The sequence below is a fragment of the Stomoxys calcitrans genome, chromosome 5 (genome assembly GCF_963082655.1).
Source record: "Stomoxys calcitrans chromosome 5, idStoCalc2.1, whole genome shotgun sequence".
In the NCBI taxonomy this organism is placed as follows: domain Eukaryota; kingdom Metazoa; phylum Arthropoda; class Insecta; order Diptera; family Muscidae; genus Stomoxys; species Stomoxys calcitrans.
The window spans coordinates 70820138-70836483 of NC_081556.1; the positions used below are offsets into that span (position 1 = coordinate 70820138).

At 38.5% G+C, this 16346-nt stretch overlaps 1 protein-coding gene across 4 annotated transcripts in view; it reads right to left on the minus strand.

The window, feature by feature from the left end:
• The window catches only part of LOC106089124 (nuclear pore membrane glycoprotein 210), a 363893-nt gene that overhangs the window by 150702 nt on the left and 196845 nt on the right, over window positions 1-16346 (minus strand). For all 4 annotated transcript variants that reach the window (XR_001221554.2, XR_001221552.2, XR_001221555.2 and 1 more), the window contains exon 21: window positions 14885-15037. Coding sequence is in view for 1 of the 4 variants with exons in the window: in XM_013254900.2 (XP_013110354.2) it covers window positions 14885-15037 (153 nt within the window). In the remaining 3 variants the exon portion in view is untranslated. The remainder of the gene's footprint in view (window positions 1-14884; window positions 15038-16346) is intronic.

Sequence of the window (16346 nt, forward strand, 5' to 3'; positions counted from 1 at the left end):
TACATTGAATAATACCAAAAAAATAATGGTTCTTCTTATCAAGTTCAACATAAGCGGGATTTTTCACTAAAAACTTATGCGGTTTCGACAGTTACATATTGTTAATGGCTACACTCAGAAAATGCTTATAGTATATATGAGTTGATGGGCGCCCCGGTAGCCGACTTGGTAGCGTGCTTGGGTTACCAGTGCAGGGGTCGTGGGTTTGATTCCCGCAAGAAGCCTTGGTGTGTCGCTAATGTGGTTTCACAGTGGACTTGAAATTGTCTAAGTGAGTTTGTAAAAGGACTGCCATTCTTACCTAACCTATATATGAGTTGATTACATAATACACTTTAGTTCATGATCTATACTCACGGTTTGTTAAAAATTCGTAAGAGGTTAGAAAATTATTATTATTATTTCTTTTTTTTTTGTTGTTGCCTGTTTAGGCGAAGGTCATAATTTTATAATTCTCTTTTTATTTCTCTTTCTAGACGATCTTTTTGACTTTGACTTTGTCACCTTTAAACAAATAAAACTAACTTTTCATAAGTATAGACGAACTAGTTAAAAACTCCGGTGGTGTTAGTAATTTAAACTAAACTAATTTCTCTGGAATAAGCAAGCACTTTACCAAACATGGATAAAAGTATATTATTGTCGTCGACTAAAATTCTTCTGAAACTTATTAGTGAATGAATTATTTAAAGAAATTTAGAATTTTAGTTCAATATATGCAACTAAAATGTTAACAATTTCTATTTCTTGAGTTCACAAAAACATGCTCGGAAGTAAGCATAATTCAATAACAGTTATTTAGTGTTGAACTCAAATTGAATTTTCGCTGACTCTGGCATTATTAACTCCACAAAAACAAATTTTTTTTGGCCGTAAAAAACCCCCGGAATAATGTGGGGCATTATTTAAAATTATGAAATAATTTTGCTGGTCCGAGATTAGAACTACAGATGACAAACTATCGATAATCGCAACAATCAATATTTTCAATGTTTCTAACAATAAATATAGATAGTATCGATACTATCTCTAATTTCCCATCACCCATGTTTCAAACGAAAATGAGAAGCAAAATCGATCGAGATCGATTTATAAAGAAGCAATGCCAGTGTACAGACCGAATAAAACCAAATTTAATAAGTCAGTTGTAAGTCATGAGAGAAATCTTTATACAACATTTTAGCCCAATTGGATGACAACTGCCACCTCTATCGGCGCAACGTATCGGATCGTTAATTTTTGTTTAATTTTGCAAAAAAGTTAACTTTACCGATGGTGTCGCTAGGAAGACAAAAAAAATGTCGATAGTCCCGATATTTTGCCAGCCATAATTTGAACTCAGGACCTCTGTATTTAAATGCAGAATCACATACTTTGTTCCAAAAAGTTAAATTAATTTGTTAATTTGTGCCGAAATGTATCCCAATCAGCCTTACTTCTGTTTAGCCGAGGGACCACTTCCGCAGTATTTTCTGCAAGGATCAAACAAATATAACGATGATCAGAGAAGCTGTGGTCATCCAACACATCCCAAACTTATACCTTTCGATACAAAGGTAATATCTAGTACCTCCTGCCTGTTCCTGGTAATAAAGGTCGGTTTATCCCCTTAATTACATATCGCCAGATTGCAACTTAGAATATATTCAATAAGCAGCTTACCCCTTTCGTTGACATCCGAACTTCCTTATATCTGGTGATGTGCATTAGCATCACTTCCTACAATCAGGCTCTTCTTCCCTACAGCAACTTAAGGTTTGAAGGCGGCATCTCTAATAGTTTGTCATACATAGAGAAGCCTGCCAGTGATGAGACTTGTTTATTTCAAGGCTGGCTACTACTAAATATTCAGTGCTTATCGACGGAAGAAGAAACACATTTTGACTACTCTTTGCAAGAATACAGGCTCTGTGTCTCCTATTCCCCGTACCCTTGAGTAGTTTAAATCCCGGAATTCTTAGTCCACGAAACATTCCTCCACACTCCCATGGTTCCTGGATAAGAACCATGTCAAATCAGTCTGCCATCAGGAGGACCTTTAGTGCCGCCGAAGCGGCCTTACAACGGTGATGATTTATGTAAAGAAACCGGATCATAGTAAGGATTCAGAACTTCCAACAATGTTGTGCTACCTTGTCTTCTGATTCCACCAGCAGTTCATTCTTACAAGATTCGTTAGGGGCAGGTGAGAAAGCTGTGGAACCACTCTTTCTCAGGACACTGGACACTTGCGGTGTGCACGATTCCTCCTTAGATGTTTCACTAGCTGCTGCGTTCTAAGTACTTTTTGAGTTCCGTGATCCCCCACTAACGCACAACTTGAGCCCAGTCCAGCTGGATAACCCACCCACACAAAACTTGTGGGGCCCCTTCCCCCGATGCCATCTGCTCCAGTCTCGATTGTGGCAGGGGAATTTTCTGTCTCCTGCAGTCCGTCAGACTTTAGCGATGTGGTCGATAGTTCCTCAGGGAAGTGTTCACCAACAACTGCTGAGTTGTCTCCAAATTCCCCAAACCCACCGCTTCTATAGTCCCTTAGTTTCAACTTGTTGAATCCGTAGGATACAACCCCTTCAGACTTGTTGAGGTCTGCGAGACAGCCGAAGTTTAGTACGAATTCTGCATGTTTCCGATCACCATCAGCCTCATCCAATCTAATAATCTTCCAGTCGGTGGTTGAAAGATTAGGATTACATTTCCTTAGTCATCCAAGCATCGATTCAGAATCTGAGGGAATCCTTGGTATCCAAGCATGCGCCATTGGTCAAGAAGGAATATCTTCCTTCTTGACTAAATCCAGTGCTGCACCTGGCCAGATCTCACCAATTTTTTGAGCATTGATCCCCGAAGGCAATTAGTCTGTATCGGCCCCGATACCAGCCTGCATCTTGCAAGGACATCGGAGTATACTGATGATAGTCCATTGACTATCCCACTCCAATAATTCCTAGGTATGCAGCCCTGTTCCTCTCCCTTGTCGACAACTGCCTTCACCAAACTGTCCCTAGCGACATTAGCAATGGATATTGGACCCATCTTACTGTGGTTCGCCATAGTTCTTTTAGACATGGTGACCGCAGCCTTTTGGCTGACTATGGTGCAGTTTTGGAATCTAGATGTGAAGTCTTTGTTGTAGCCTGTGCAGCGAATACCATTCAGCAGCCCATTCAGGGAGTCACTCTGCCTATTAGTGAGAGTCTTAGGATCATTCTCACCAACTTGAGAGCGATGCGTCTTCTATTATTCCTACCTCTTAAAGAGAGCACGTTGGATTGCTGGGAAAGGCCGATGGCCTAGGCAAATCATAGGCACGCGAAGATAGAATAGGTTCGTCCTTGTCCTTAAGACTCGAACCAGGTGACTTCGTCAAAAGCTCCTGCTGACCAGTCGTCAGTCGGTTAGTGGAGCCGGGAGCAGCCGCTCCACCAGTCAAGGTTTCAGTAGCGGACAACATGCTACGGCCTGATACCACCACCGCAGCTGTTGGCCTAATGGATAACTCTCTATCGTAGCTATCCTTGAATGACTTAAATGTTTCTTCTAAAAATAATGACCCATTACGAGTTAAAGGAAAATTCTTGCGGAGCGAAATAACAAAACACCTGCTCTACTCAACGATTCAAGCAAGAAAAGTATTCAAGCAGTTACCTTAATGACATTTCAACTTCCCTAATAGTTGAAGCCTTTGGGATGGGGCTTCGCCCTCCTTTGAAGAGGAGTGAAAAATACACTAAATAGCTGTGCGAGTTGTTAACCGCATCTGTATTTACTTGTGGTTATTTTTGCTGTTCTTGGAACAAAGTTTCTATGAATTCCATAAGAGAACTTATTTTAATTAAATTTTCGATATATTGTGAGTGTGCGATATGTGTTCACACGAAAACTAGTACAGTATCTCCAACAAGAACAACAACAAAAACCACCATCAAACAAAAGCAAAAAGAGTTAAAAACTTTATGAAAAACAAATTTCAAATAGAAAAACTATTTAAATTAATCCACTAGATTACAATATTAAAACAATAATAAACATACTTCCACACTCACACTCACACCCGCACACAAACGCACTCGAATACATAGAGTAGGGGGTATACCGATATTGGACTACCATTTAGAGATACTCCCTTACTCGTATACGTGTACATCGAACTAACCACGGGCATGCAAATTTGCCATGTCATGCACTTCGGGGCCTCCACAAATCGAAAATAATAGCCAACCAAATGCATGATGCAGTTGCTCTTTAAACAATCGTACATATATACCGCGAACATCACAGTAGGGAGCAACTAGTGGAAATCTCTTAAGAAAAAGTCCGCATTTCAAGTTTAGTTAAATGACGAGGGACCTCCGTTTAAGAACAAATTTCGTTGCCAATATTGTTCACCCTTTCATCTCAAAATTGGGGTTATTCCATTCAGTTAAGTAATAGCCATTAAATTCCACAGCCTAAATTGAGTCTTCTAGAGGTCTCGTACATCTATAACGACTCACGAAGACTATTAAGCCCTTCTGCTTTCTATCATTGAACCAGCGAAACCTTGTATCCGTCAATTCAGACGATGATATTAACCTAAAATAGAACTTTTTCTGATTGTCAACGTCTGATTGTTTCCACGTTCTCCAACTAGACAATGACGTATCATAATGACCATGAGCCAGTTTTCAGCTCTAGTAAAAAAATGTCAGCGGTTATGCCCTCTTAAAAAAATGTCAGCGGTTATTGGACATTAATGAGGTTCTTTGCCATGTAAAAACTCCAAATATGTGTAGCTTTCGTTTCTGAAACCAACTACAGTTAATAAACTTCAAAATTAAAATATATATTTTGCAACAATATGGCTAATCGTTTTGTCAGATCTACCAAATAGGCCTTATAGAATGTTGGTGGGCCCCTTCTTTAAACTAGTTTTCTTTCTCCCCGATATGTACGTATTCCAAATCTTATCTGAATTCACATATTTGAACATAAAGAACAAATTAAAGAAAATTACGCACAACTAAAACATACACTTACTGCAAGCCTAAAAATACAAAGAAATAATGCACTAACACCGACGGTTATCACACTCACTGATAATCATGCACACATGAACTAACACTTGCACACTCTCGAAGATAATTTTAAAATTGTTTGTATCATCTAGCAATCCGTATGCGCCCAAGCCCTAATATCCAAGCATTAGGCTCAACTGTACCATTATTGAAGTCCTAACCCTTGATTTAATCAAAAACTCACCACTTTTCAAATGGAAATCAGTGCGTGGGGACAAGACTTGAAAAATAAACTTTTTCATGATTACATGGAGAGCAACGAAAACAGTCGAAAACAAAGAGGTCTACAAAATTATTGAAGATTATCCTAATAAATCTAAATCATCCCTTATAAAAAACTAGCCGAACCGGGCCCGCTCCGCTGCGCCTTCTTTAACCTTCTAATATCTGTTTAGGGTGGGGACACTTCGCCCTGAATGCGGATATCGAATTCGTGCCATTGTAGCCTATGACTCTGAGCGCGTTCGAATCCTGGCTAGAACATCGGACAAAGCGGTGTTTATCCCCGCTTAATGTTGGCGACATTTGCGAGATACAATGCCATGCATGGTCATTTAAAAAATTTTCCCCAAAAAGGTGTCGCACTGCGGGACGCTTTTCGGACTCGGCTATAAAAAAAAAGGTCTCTTGTCATTTAGTTTAGATTTGAATCGGAAAGCACTCATTGATGTGTGAGAATTTGCTCCTTCTCGGTTCCTGGTGGCAATATTCTTCCTTAGGGTAATGTTCTCATTAGCGGAGGTATGGTACCTCAGACATTTCGGCTCAAATATGGATATCAAATTCGTGATGCACTTCCAAATCCCTTTAATTTGAGCCCCATATTGCCATGGCCGGTATATACGAACCGTTTGGAGTTTGGAGGGTCTTTTGGGGCTGGGGCGGCCACCGGCACTTTACACTGAAAATAGATATCAAATTCGTCCATTGTTCCCAACGGAAATTAAGTTCAATTTAGGGGGTGCTTTAGGGCGCACCCCAAAACACTTGGATCCAACATTGGATATCAAATTGATTTTCTACTCTAAAATACCTTTCATTTGAGTCCCATATGGTCATAATGGGTCAAATAACCCATTTGACGTATTTTAAGAAGGAGCCTAATACTTTTCATTTGAGTCCCATATTGACATGAACTTCGAATATATCTGTTTCATGGGGTTCATGGACCCAAATTTTAATACGATATTCGTTTTCTGGTCTTCAATACCTTTTACTTGATACACTTATTATGTCCATCGGACCACTTTCGGATATGGGTGGTGTTTTTTGGGTAAGGGGGAGGGTCCGCCTCCACCCGATATCAAAAAATTATATAGCTTATGTTTCCTTCCGGATAAACGTACACAATCTATGAAAATTTTACGAAAATCATTTCAGCCAAGTATCATATAGTCATAATGGGTCTAAATACGAGGGGTGGCGTGACCCCTATACTTCGATCTGATTTTGTATGCCAGATTCGAAATCTACTCCCGAATACCTTTCATTTGAGCCCCATATTGAAATGCACGTCCAATATGTCTGTTTGGGGGAATTTAGCCCGATGGGTACTCAAACTCAAATGTTAATACCATATTCGTATTCTACTCTCCAATACCTTTCATTTGATACCTATATTGTTCCGATCGGTCCACTTATGATTTTGGGTTGGGTTTTTGGCATAAGAGGGATGGTCCGTACTCCTTCCGATAATGAAAAATTATATAGCCTATGTTTTTTTCCAAACCAACCTACACAATATGCGAAAATTTCGAGAAAATCGGTTCTCCCGTTTTTCAGTCTATACGGAGCAAACAAAACAAGTCCCAAATATCCTTGATTGGCTAATGTGCCCAATTTGAGCGTTTTTGTGGGGATGGGGAGACCCCCTATACTTCGACATGAATTTGTATGCCAGATTCGTTATCTACTCCCGCATACTTTTCATTTGATACCCATATTGTCCTTATCGGTACACTTTTGATTTTGGGTGATGTTTTTGGGGTAACGGTGGAGGAAGCCTATTCCTACTTCCTGACCGTATTCGTAATCTACTCCCGAATACCTTTCATTTGAGTCCCATATTGTCACGATCGTCAAATAAACCTATTTTAAGGGGTTTAGGGGCTGGGGCGGCCCCCAGGTACTTGGACCCAACTTTTATTATGAAATTCGTAGTCTTGAATACCTCTCATTTTTATCCCATATTGTCCCGATCGGTTCACTTTAATTTTTGGGTAATACTTTTGGGGTAAGGGAGAGGGTCCGCCCCCTCCCGATATCAAAAAATTACATAGCCTATGTTTCCTTCCAGACCAACCTACATAATCTGCGAAAAATTCAAGGAAATCGGTTCAGCCGTTTTGATAACCAATTTTGTCTATCCAGTACTAAGAAAAAACACAGCAAATAAATTTACGAGCTCATCAATTATTGCAAAATACTGCATCCTATCCTCTACCTGTTTAAACTGTCCAGCAACTATTTCGTTCATGGGTGCATAGTATAGCCACAAAATTAGTTACTTTGACTGAGCTAAATCATTCATAACCGGCTATCTTTTTAAGTTGCACTTCTTTGTTTGAATGCAATAAGTCCCACCTGCTGCACACGACCTGTACTGTAGTTACAAAATTTTTTGTCTTGTGTAGGCTCCCAATAGCCATACATACAAACAACAACAAAATTGCACATGTAACACAAAGCCGAGTCTTTAGAAATTGTCTGACCTATATGTCAAGTAGGGCCACGCACATCACAACCGCACAACAGCCTCACCAAAATAGTGATACTCTTTCTCTCGCACATCTACCCGTTGCTTCTCTTACCACTAATACTTCCACATATAGTGCGAATGCTTTAGAAAAAACCAACAACAATTTGTTGTGTTTATGCTTCTTCTTTCATTGGAAATTAATTCCTCATTTTCATAGATTTTTTTGTAAAGAAAATTAATTTTCATAGATATTCGTCGCTACTCTGAAAAAATATCTTTCGATTTCATTCAATTTGGTCGAATATGTACCGCAAAATCGCCTTTATAAAACCTTTGCCGTTTAATAATATAAATTTTCCATATAGGGTACATTGACTTGGAAAACGGACCTGAGGACGGAAGATAACATATTTGGGGATGATGTGAACGGGTTTATCATAGCTCACTCTACTTTATTTCAACAAAATCGGGGAATAAATGCGATATACAACCTTCAACCGAGGGATGGATTTATATGGGGGCTTTACCCAAATAAAGTCTAAACCATACACGACACCGACGTCGAAGAAACGAACGCAGCTCACGGTGTTATATTTCAGAGAAATCAGGCAATATGGGCGGCTGTTATTGGCCTGAGACTTTAAATCAGGAGATCGGTTTATACGGGAGCTATATTAAATTACAGTGTATAAATACAATTGTTGAAAACATATCCAACTTAATCTAGTATTACTGTTACAAAATTTAATTAAAAATAAATAGAGAAAAAAAAATAATTCATGAAATACCAAAAGTGAATTGATTAAAATTGCTTGGCAGATTTTTAATTAGAAATGTGACAAAATTAAATATGTTATGTAGAAAGGTTATTTGATTACATTTGTGCAATGTTCTAAAAAAAACAATATAAGTTTATTTTTGAAGGCAAGTACGTTGCTGATACCTTCTGATTCGTAAGGAAGAATATTCCAACTCTGTAAACCGCAAAAGCCGGGCAATGACATAGGAAATGCTCCAACGTCTCATCATCTTCCCTACATGGTATCACTTGCAACGCCGATTTTGCACAAGTGGACTCGTAGTCCTATGTGTCCCGTTATGACACCAAAAGCTATACTGACCTCCTTCTTACTTCCTTTCATCACCCCATAGGATTTTCGCCGTCCTGTTTGTCGCCCACGCCCTTAAATCGGACTGCATCGACCCGAAAGGCTTCGGGTTAACCAAGTTTATCGACGGCAGTTCTCTGGCCTTTACCGCCAAATCGTCTCCCCTTTTATTTCCCCTTACTCCGGCCCGGCACCCAAACGATGCGGATTGTGCCATCCTCAGAGGAGGCGTTAATCTCCTTCTTACACTGCCAAACTGCTCGTAACCTTGTTGTTATTGCCCTTATGGCAATTTTACTGTCGGTAAAGATGTTCACACTCGACGTCCTCGAGTTAGCACCCACCACCTCACACATTCCTTGATCGTCCGGATCTCCGTCTGCAGAACCCGTATTATGGTCAGGCAGCCGAAAACAGATCCCAGTCCCTGGGTTCTCAATGTAGTCCTCCAGGCCCACTCTGTCCCCTAGCTTTGATCCATCTGTGCAACATGATCTTCCAGACGGCAATACTAGCGTTCCGTCAATCCAAGAATGTGCCGCTGCCAGCAGTGTCTCGTACTCGACCTCAAATGTCGTTCACAATGTAGACCTCCAGGCCCACTCTGTCCCCTAGCTTTGATCAATCCGTGTAACATGATCTTCCAGACGGCAATACTAGCGTTCCGTCAATCCAAGACTGGGCTGCTGCCAGCAGTGCTTCGTACTCGACCTCAAGTGTCCTTGCTGGTATCTGATCGGAAACCTCTTCTCTTCCGTCCAGGTTTCCTATCGTCGACTCGATTATACCGCGATAGTGTGAGCTGCTCCCATCCTCAATCCATTCTCTCATCGCCTTAAGTCTCATGGCCGCAGTGGTATATCAGTCCAGGAACCATAAAAGGACTGGAATACTAGGGGGAGTAAACGAGTGAGTAAGTCACAAAGCACGTCATTTTGAAAAAATTTGACTAACAACTACATTTACATGATCTGTCCAACTTAATGACCTGTTAAATCCCACACCCCAAATTTTAGCACTCGAAACTAAGGCAATTTTCTCCAGAAGAACAAAAATGCCAGTATTTGGCAACGAGAATCATTTATTCTTATAAACAACAAGATACTTCGGTTTCTGGGGATTCAGAAGTAAACCATTCGCTCTTGCCCATCTACATACACATTGAAGATCGTCACTAAGTCTACGGATGTTCCGATCAACGTCCTTCTCTGAGCTGCTTAGATAAATTTATATCTATTTATATTTATTAAAAATCGATGAGGAAGGTCATTCACATACATAGAGAAAAGTAGGGGGCCTATGATAGAACCCTGTGGTTTCCTTAGCTTCTGTCAATAGTTCAGATCCCATGTTTTCAGAATAAACCGATTGGGAACGGTTAGACAATGAGACTACATGCCATGTGTCAGTAAAATTTAAAAACAGGCGAAGTTTCAAACACAAATATGAACCTCAGACACTAAATCGGGATCTCGGTCTATATGGAATCGTGGATCTTAGCACAAATCATTGTGCCAAATTGTAGCTAAATTGGATTATAAATACAGCTTTTATGAGCGAAAACCCCCTAAATCGGGAGATTGGCCCATATAGAGGCTATATCAAGATATAGTCCGATGTGGCCATTTTCGAACTTAACCTGCCTATGAACAAAAACGGAATCTGTGCAAAGTTTCAGCTCAATATCTCCGTTTTTAAAGACTGTAGCTTGATTTAAACAGCCAGACGGACATGGCTAGATCGTCTTAGATTTGTACTAGGACCAAGCATGTATATACTTTATAGGTTCGAAAATTAATATTTCAATGTGTTACAAACGGAATGACAAAACGAGTTTACCCCTATTCCTGCTGTGGTGGGTATAAAAACAAACAAAATGTGGATAACATTATGAATTTCTACAAGTCTTCAGGCCCATATATATTGTGACCTGTCTACAATTCATCATTATTTGAAGATAAATTAAATTGCTTAATCCTTTTTTTAAAGCATTTTTTCTGTTTATTATTCCGGTATCATGTGTACAGAACATTCCAGAAGATCTTCCATAGCGCCTAGTACAATTGGTATGCTTCGTTGTATCCTAATATGTGAAATTGCCATTCATGCCTGGTCTGGTTGAAAACTATGTCCATTTGTGGGTTTAGTGCGAATCGAAATACATAGGATATGTACACGTTGCTTCGATTCACACACAAAACCAAGAACTACTACACATTTCGTACAAAAAGCAATGATAAGAGAGAAAATTTGCTTTTCATACAAGTAATTGATAAAATTCTAACTACTTCAAGTAATTGCCAATGGTCATGTTTCACAGTACTTCAATCTTGTTAAATTCACAGAATCACAAAAAGATAGGGAAGTAATTCCCAATCTTAATTTCTCAAGTATTCTTCAGCATTTTGATCAAAAATATAATATTTGATTATTTTAATTACAGGTCGGTATTCTGTTCAGCGTTGGAATGCGAATGAAAACCAAAAGCACTACCAAACTACATTTGTGCTGGACCTTAATGTAAAATCATATCTTCATTTTTCAATTTGGGCCATATTTTCTTGAGACTGTGACGTCCTTTGGGACCACTGTCACTTAAAACTCCTTCTCGTAGGATTCTGAAAATTTTTCCCATATCTCAGGCTTTCGTATATGCTAGCCTGATTGGAAAAGCACATACGTCTTCTCCAGTTTTTATGTATCAAAAGCTTTGTCGTATTGCAGTTTATGCTCGATGCCATGAAAATGCTGTATCACTTTAAGAAATTGTATGGAATCGAAACACAGTCCGATGGTAAGTTTAACAAGAGTTAGAGAGTAGAAAGCAGAAATAGTTCGAAATAAATTTAAATTAAAGTTGTTAACAAAAATGTTTATAATAAACTTTTTTCGAGTTATACGGATAAAACTATGAAAACTTTCGAAAGGATATTTGCATCGATGTATGCATATACTATACGAGAGTGTATATGTAAGGACTTGCATATACACACGCACACTGCACATATCTACTGCACAAAAACACAAACAAGTACTCCGCATGTCTTGTACATAACTTCGACGAAAATGCATGAGCATCTATGCATGTGTATGTATACAGGATTCGACAGATATTGCATGTTATTGTACTATGTACAGACACACATATACACAAATTTGCACATTGAATAAAAAGCAGGTCCTCCTGCTTCATAACTAGCAACAACAACCCGGGGACAGCATTAACTGTATAGCTTAAATACTTAAAATAAAAATTAAACAAGTATACAACAAATTTCAGCTCATAAAGTTGTTATCTTTGTTTGAACAAAAACTATTGAAAGCCAACGCGAAAGGAGGTGGTCTGTGTCAGGACGATGGATTAACGTTCTCGAAACGGAGAAATTGTTGAGCAGACCGAACGAAATTCCATATTCAATTAAATTCTACCAATAAGAAAATTTCATGTATTTAACGCAAGGCACATAGTTTCAATTTTAAGTTAAATTCCATTTAAAGTGCTCGTGTGTGCCCATATCGAGACCTTATTTCAAAAAGTTTTATAATACCATAATTTGAATGAAATCGATAATGGCCTTTATTATGTTTGTCGTATTTTAATATTCGACTTCGACTGCCGAAAATTCGTCTGTATATTTCTTCAGTATTATGAACAAAATTGAAGTTATTGTTTAAGGAAAAGATGCCGCTTGCAGACAGATGTCTATTACAAAACCAATCAACTCGATTTTTTACATAATACAGAAATAAAATTGAAATTTCAACATTTATTGTCGAACACTTGATATATCTAAAAAGGATGAAAATTACAGCATGTTCATCACTAATCCATACAATTATGATGTTATATAATATGCAAGTTTTCCATTCCCTTTGTCTTTAAGTTAAGGTGAATTCATTAAAAACCTTTCATGTAAATTTTGAATGTTACTACTAACTTTTTGTTTGTCGGTATGGAGATGAGCCGCATTTAAAGAGAGATTTTAATATAAAATTTTAGTTATTGCATTTAAGCTGGTAAATTGACTTACATATACTTTTTCACACAAAATCAAAAGAAAAGAAAACAAAAAAAAAATAATAGTACAAGTGCTAAGATCGGCTGGTTTGAATTTTATTTACACACAAAAAAGAAAATTTGATTTTAATCACGAAACTAATAGATCGAGTTAATTTTTTAATTGAAACTTCTTCAATCACGGAAATCAAAATATCAATCACAGTTTTTTAAAAAGGCCGTGCCCAACTTGGTATACCCACAACCAAGGATGTAATAATCATAAGATTTTTTCCTTTGTAGTTTAGACATTCCGTCTTGTCTCCTTTCTTGTGTACAGGACATAGTATGCTGAAGTTCCCATCATCGGGTATGCGTTCTTTTAGCCGCGCAGACAAGCTGATGCATACGCCTTATCAAAGTGTTGCCTCTGGTCTTAAATATTTCAGCGGGCAACCCGTCGGATCCCGGATTGCTTCTGCGGTATCCTCTTCACCGCCAACGTCGGACGCCAGCAACTCGCTAAAATGTTCTTTCCATATACTCAGCACTCTATGTGAATCAGTTAGCAGATTTCCTTCTTTTTCTCTGTAGGAGGATGTGCCTGTACCAAAGCCATCGGTTTGATGTTCGATTCTGTGGTAGAATTTCCGGATTTCACTTTTACTCCTGTACAGCGCAATTCGCTCACACTCACGTCTTCCCATTTTCTTTTTCTTTGTGCGGAAAAGTGTGCTCTCCTCTTCTCCCGATACCTCGCCTTACTTCTGATCGTAGGGTTGCTCTGTATGCCGCACTTTTTGCTTCAGCAGCATCTCGACACTCTTGGTCGTACCATGGGTTTCCTGGGGGAGGCTTCCGGTACCCAAGTACGGATTTCGCGGAATTTTACATGGAGTGGTCAATGGGTTGCCACTGTGCCGTTATGTCATCGGGGCAAAGAGTGCTTTTGCAAGCAGTTGGGTCAGTCGAGTGGAATTTGCCATTGCCATCTGTTTTGTTTGCACTTTTCAATGTCTAGCTTCCGTGCAGTGTCAGATGGCACTTTTCTCGCAATACTCAAACGGGTGGGAACCTTTGCTGCAACAAGGTAATGATCTGGATCTACATTTGCTCCGCGGACCGATCATCTAACACAATCTAACTCATCCTAATCTACCAATGAAAAAATTACCCAAACAATATGACATTGCAATTCATGAGGGAGGGTTTATAACTTAACGCACTCTTATGTGGCTTTAATTTGGTGTGTCACTAAGCTTGGAATAGAATCTTCAAAATCTAGAAACTTCAGACCAAATCTAATACGACAATGATCTGATGATTTTATAAAGGGTGATTTTTTTGAGGTTAGGATTTTCATGCATTAGTATTTGACAGATCACGTGGGATTTCAGACATGGTGTCAAAGAGAAAGATGCTCAGTATGCTTTGACATTTCATCATGAATAGACTTACTAACGAGCAACGCTTGCAAATCATTGAATTTTATTACCAAAATCAGTGTTCGGTTCGAAATGTGTTCATTCACCGTAACGTTGCGTCCAACAGCATCTTTGAAAAAATACGGTCCAATGATTCCACCAGCGTACAAACCACACCAAACAGTGCATTTTTCGGGATGCATGGGCAGTTCTTGAACGGCTTCTGGTTGCTCTTCACTCCAAATGCGGCAATTTTGCTTATTTACGTAGCCATTCAACCAGAAATGAGCCTCATCGCTGAACAAAATTTGTCAAAATTTGAACACATTTCGAACCGAACACTGATTTTGGTAATAAAATTCAATGATTTGCAAGCGTTGCTCGTTAGTAAGTCTATTCATGATGAAATGTCAAAGCATACTGAGCATCTTTCTCTTTGACACCATGTCTGAAATCCCACGTGATCTGTCAAATACTAATGCATGAAAATCCTAACCTCAAAAAAATCACCCTTTACTCTTTGACCCATATATGAATTTCTAGTGTTGCACGGCTCAATAGGCTTACTAAAACAAAGCAATGTTAAAAAATTTACTTACTTGAATATCTTGCATGGTTGATGGTGAAATTACATGAACAAAAATCTGTTCATCCAGGGGTAGTTGCTTCAGCATTACAATTTTGTATTGAATGGTACCATGGGCCTTGGTGTGTGTTGAAATTTTTAAATAGTTAGCATCTGATGGCTTAACCTAAAATTAAAATAGAGAAAGAAATTCTCATTAACATGTCAGAAAAACTAGAAAAGAAAAAGGGGAGCAATATCGACATGAGGATCCATGAATGCCATACTTGGCACAAACGCACCTCCAGTGCACTCTCAAAAGGTGGAGGATATACCGAAAAGCGAACTTTGCGGCTGTATGCTTTGCACATATATGGGACGAGCATACTTAGCACACAGCTTCAAAATAATGACAAAAACACTCAACGATAAAAATTATGCTATCAGTGACCTTAACAAACCAAATCTATGCATGCATATTTGAACTTTAACCATTGACAAAGAATCCAATATGTACACATTAACAAAAGTTTGTCGAGAATTTAAGATTTTTTCTTATTCGTAGGATTTTTGCAATGAAAGCGAACCAAAAACCCAAAACTATAAAATAAAGATGCTATCTTTAAATTTAATTTCAGCTTCGTGATTTTTCGAACATCTTCCAGCTTGAGATCAATTTCAATGCCTTTTTTTCAAAGAATAGACTATTAAGTTCGATGTAGTGCACGCTTTTGTTTTGAAATAGGGCTCAATAAGTCCTCTAACTCTCCTTAGCGCAGCAAGAGAGAGGAAGCTTTCTTTCCACTTTTCCGATGATTAGTTTGTATCATCAATGCTAAGAACAACAAACACATCAAAATTGTCAAACTTTTTTTGTTCCTATTCAATAACGGACACGATCATTCGTTTTAAATTTTGATCGCTGATTGACTCTTATTTTACTTCACGGATGACTGTCCAATTATTAATTTTTGAAAAATTAATTTTTCAATAATCATCTTAACCTAAAACAAATAAAGGGGCCGAACTTTGGATATCCACCACCTCGGGTGTATATAAAACACCTTTCATCAAAATCCGGTGAAAATTGCATACTTTATGTCCATAGCAATGTATAACGAAATATGATCCGATTTGGACCAAATACTAATAAGCACAAGTCATTGTTCAATTATGTATAACAACATATTGGTCTTTTTAGTAGCTATATCTAAAAGTAAACCGATCTGAATCATACACAAAATGGATGTCGAAAAGCCTAACATAAGTCAATGTAACAAATTTCAGTTTAATCGGATTATAAATGCGCCTGTTTTGGGTCAAAGACTTTAAATCGAGATATCGGTCTAAAACAGCTATATGCAAATCCTGATCGAACTAGACCAAATTGCAGAAATATGTGGAGGGGCTAAACTTAACTCTCTGTCCCTCTGCTCCTTTTATGGGCCCATAATATTAAATCGAGAGATCGGTCTATATGACAGCTATATCCAAAT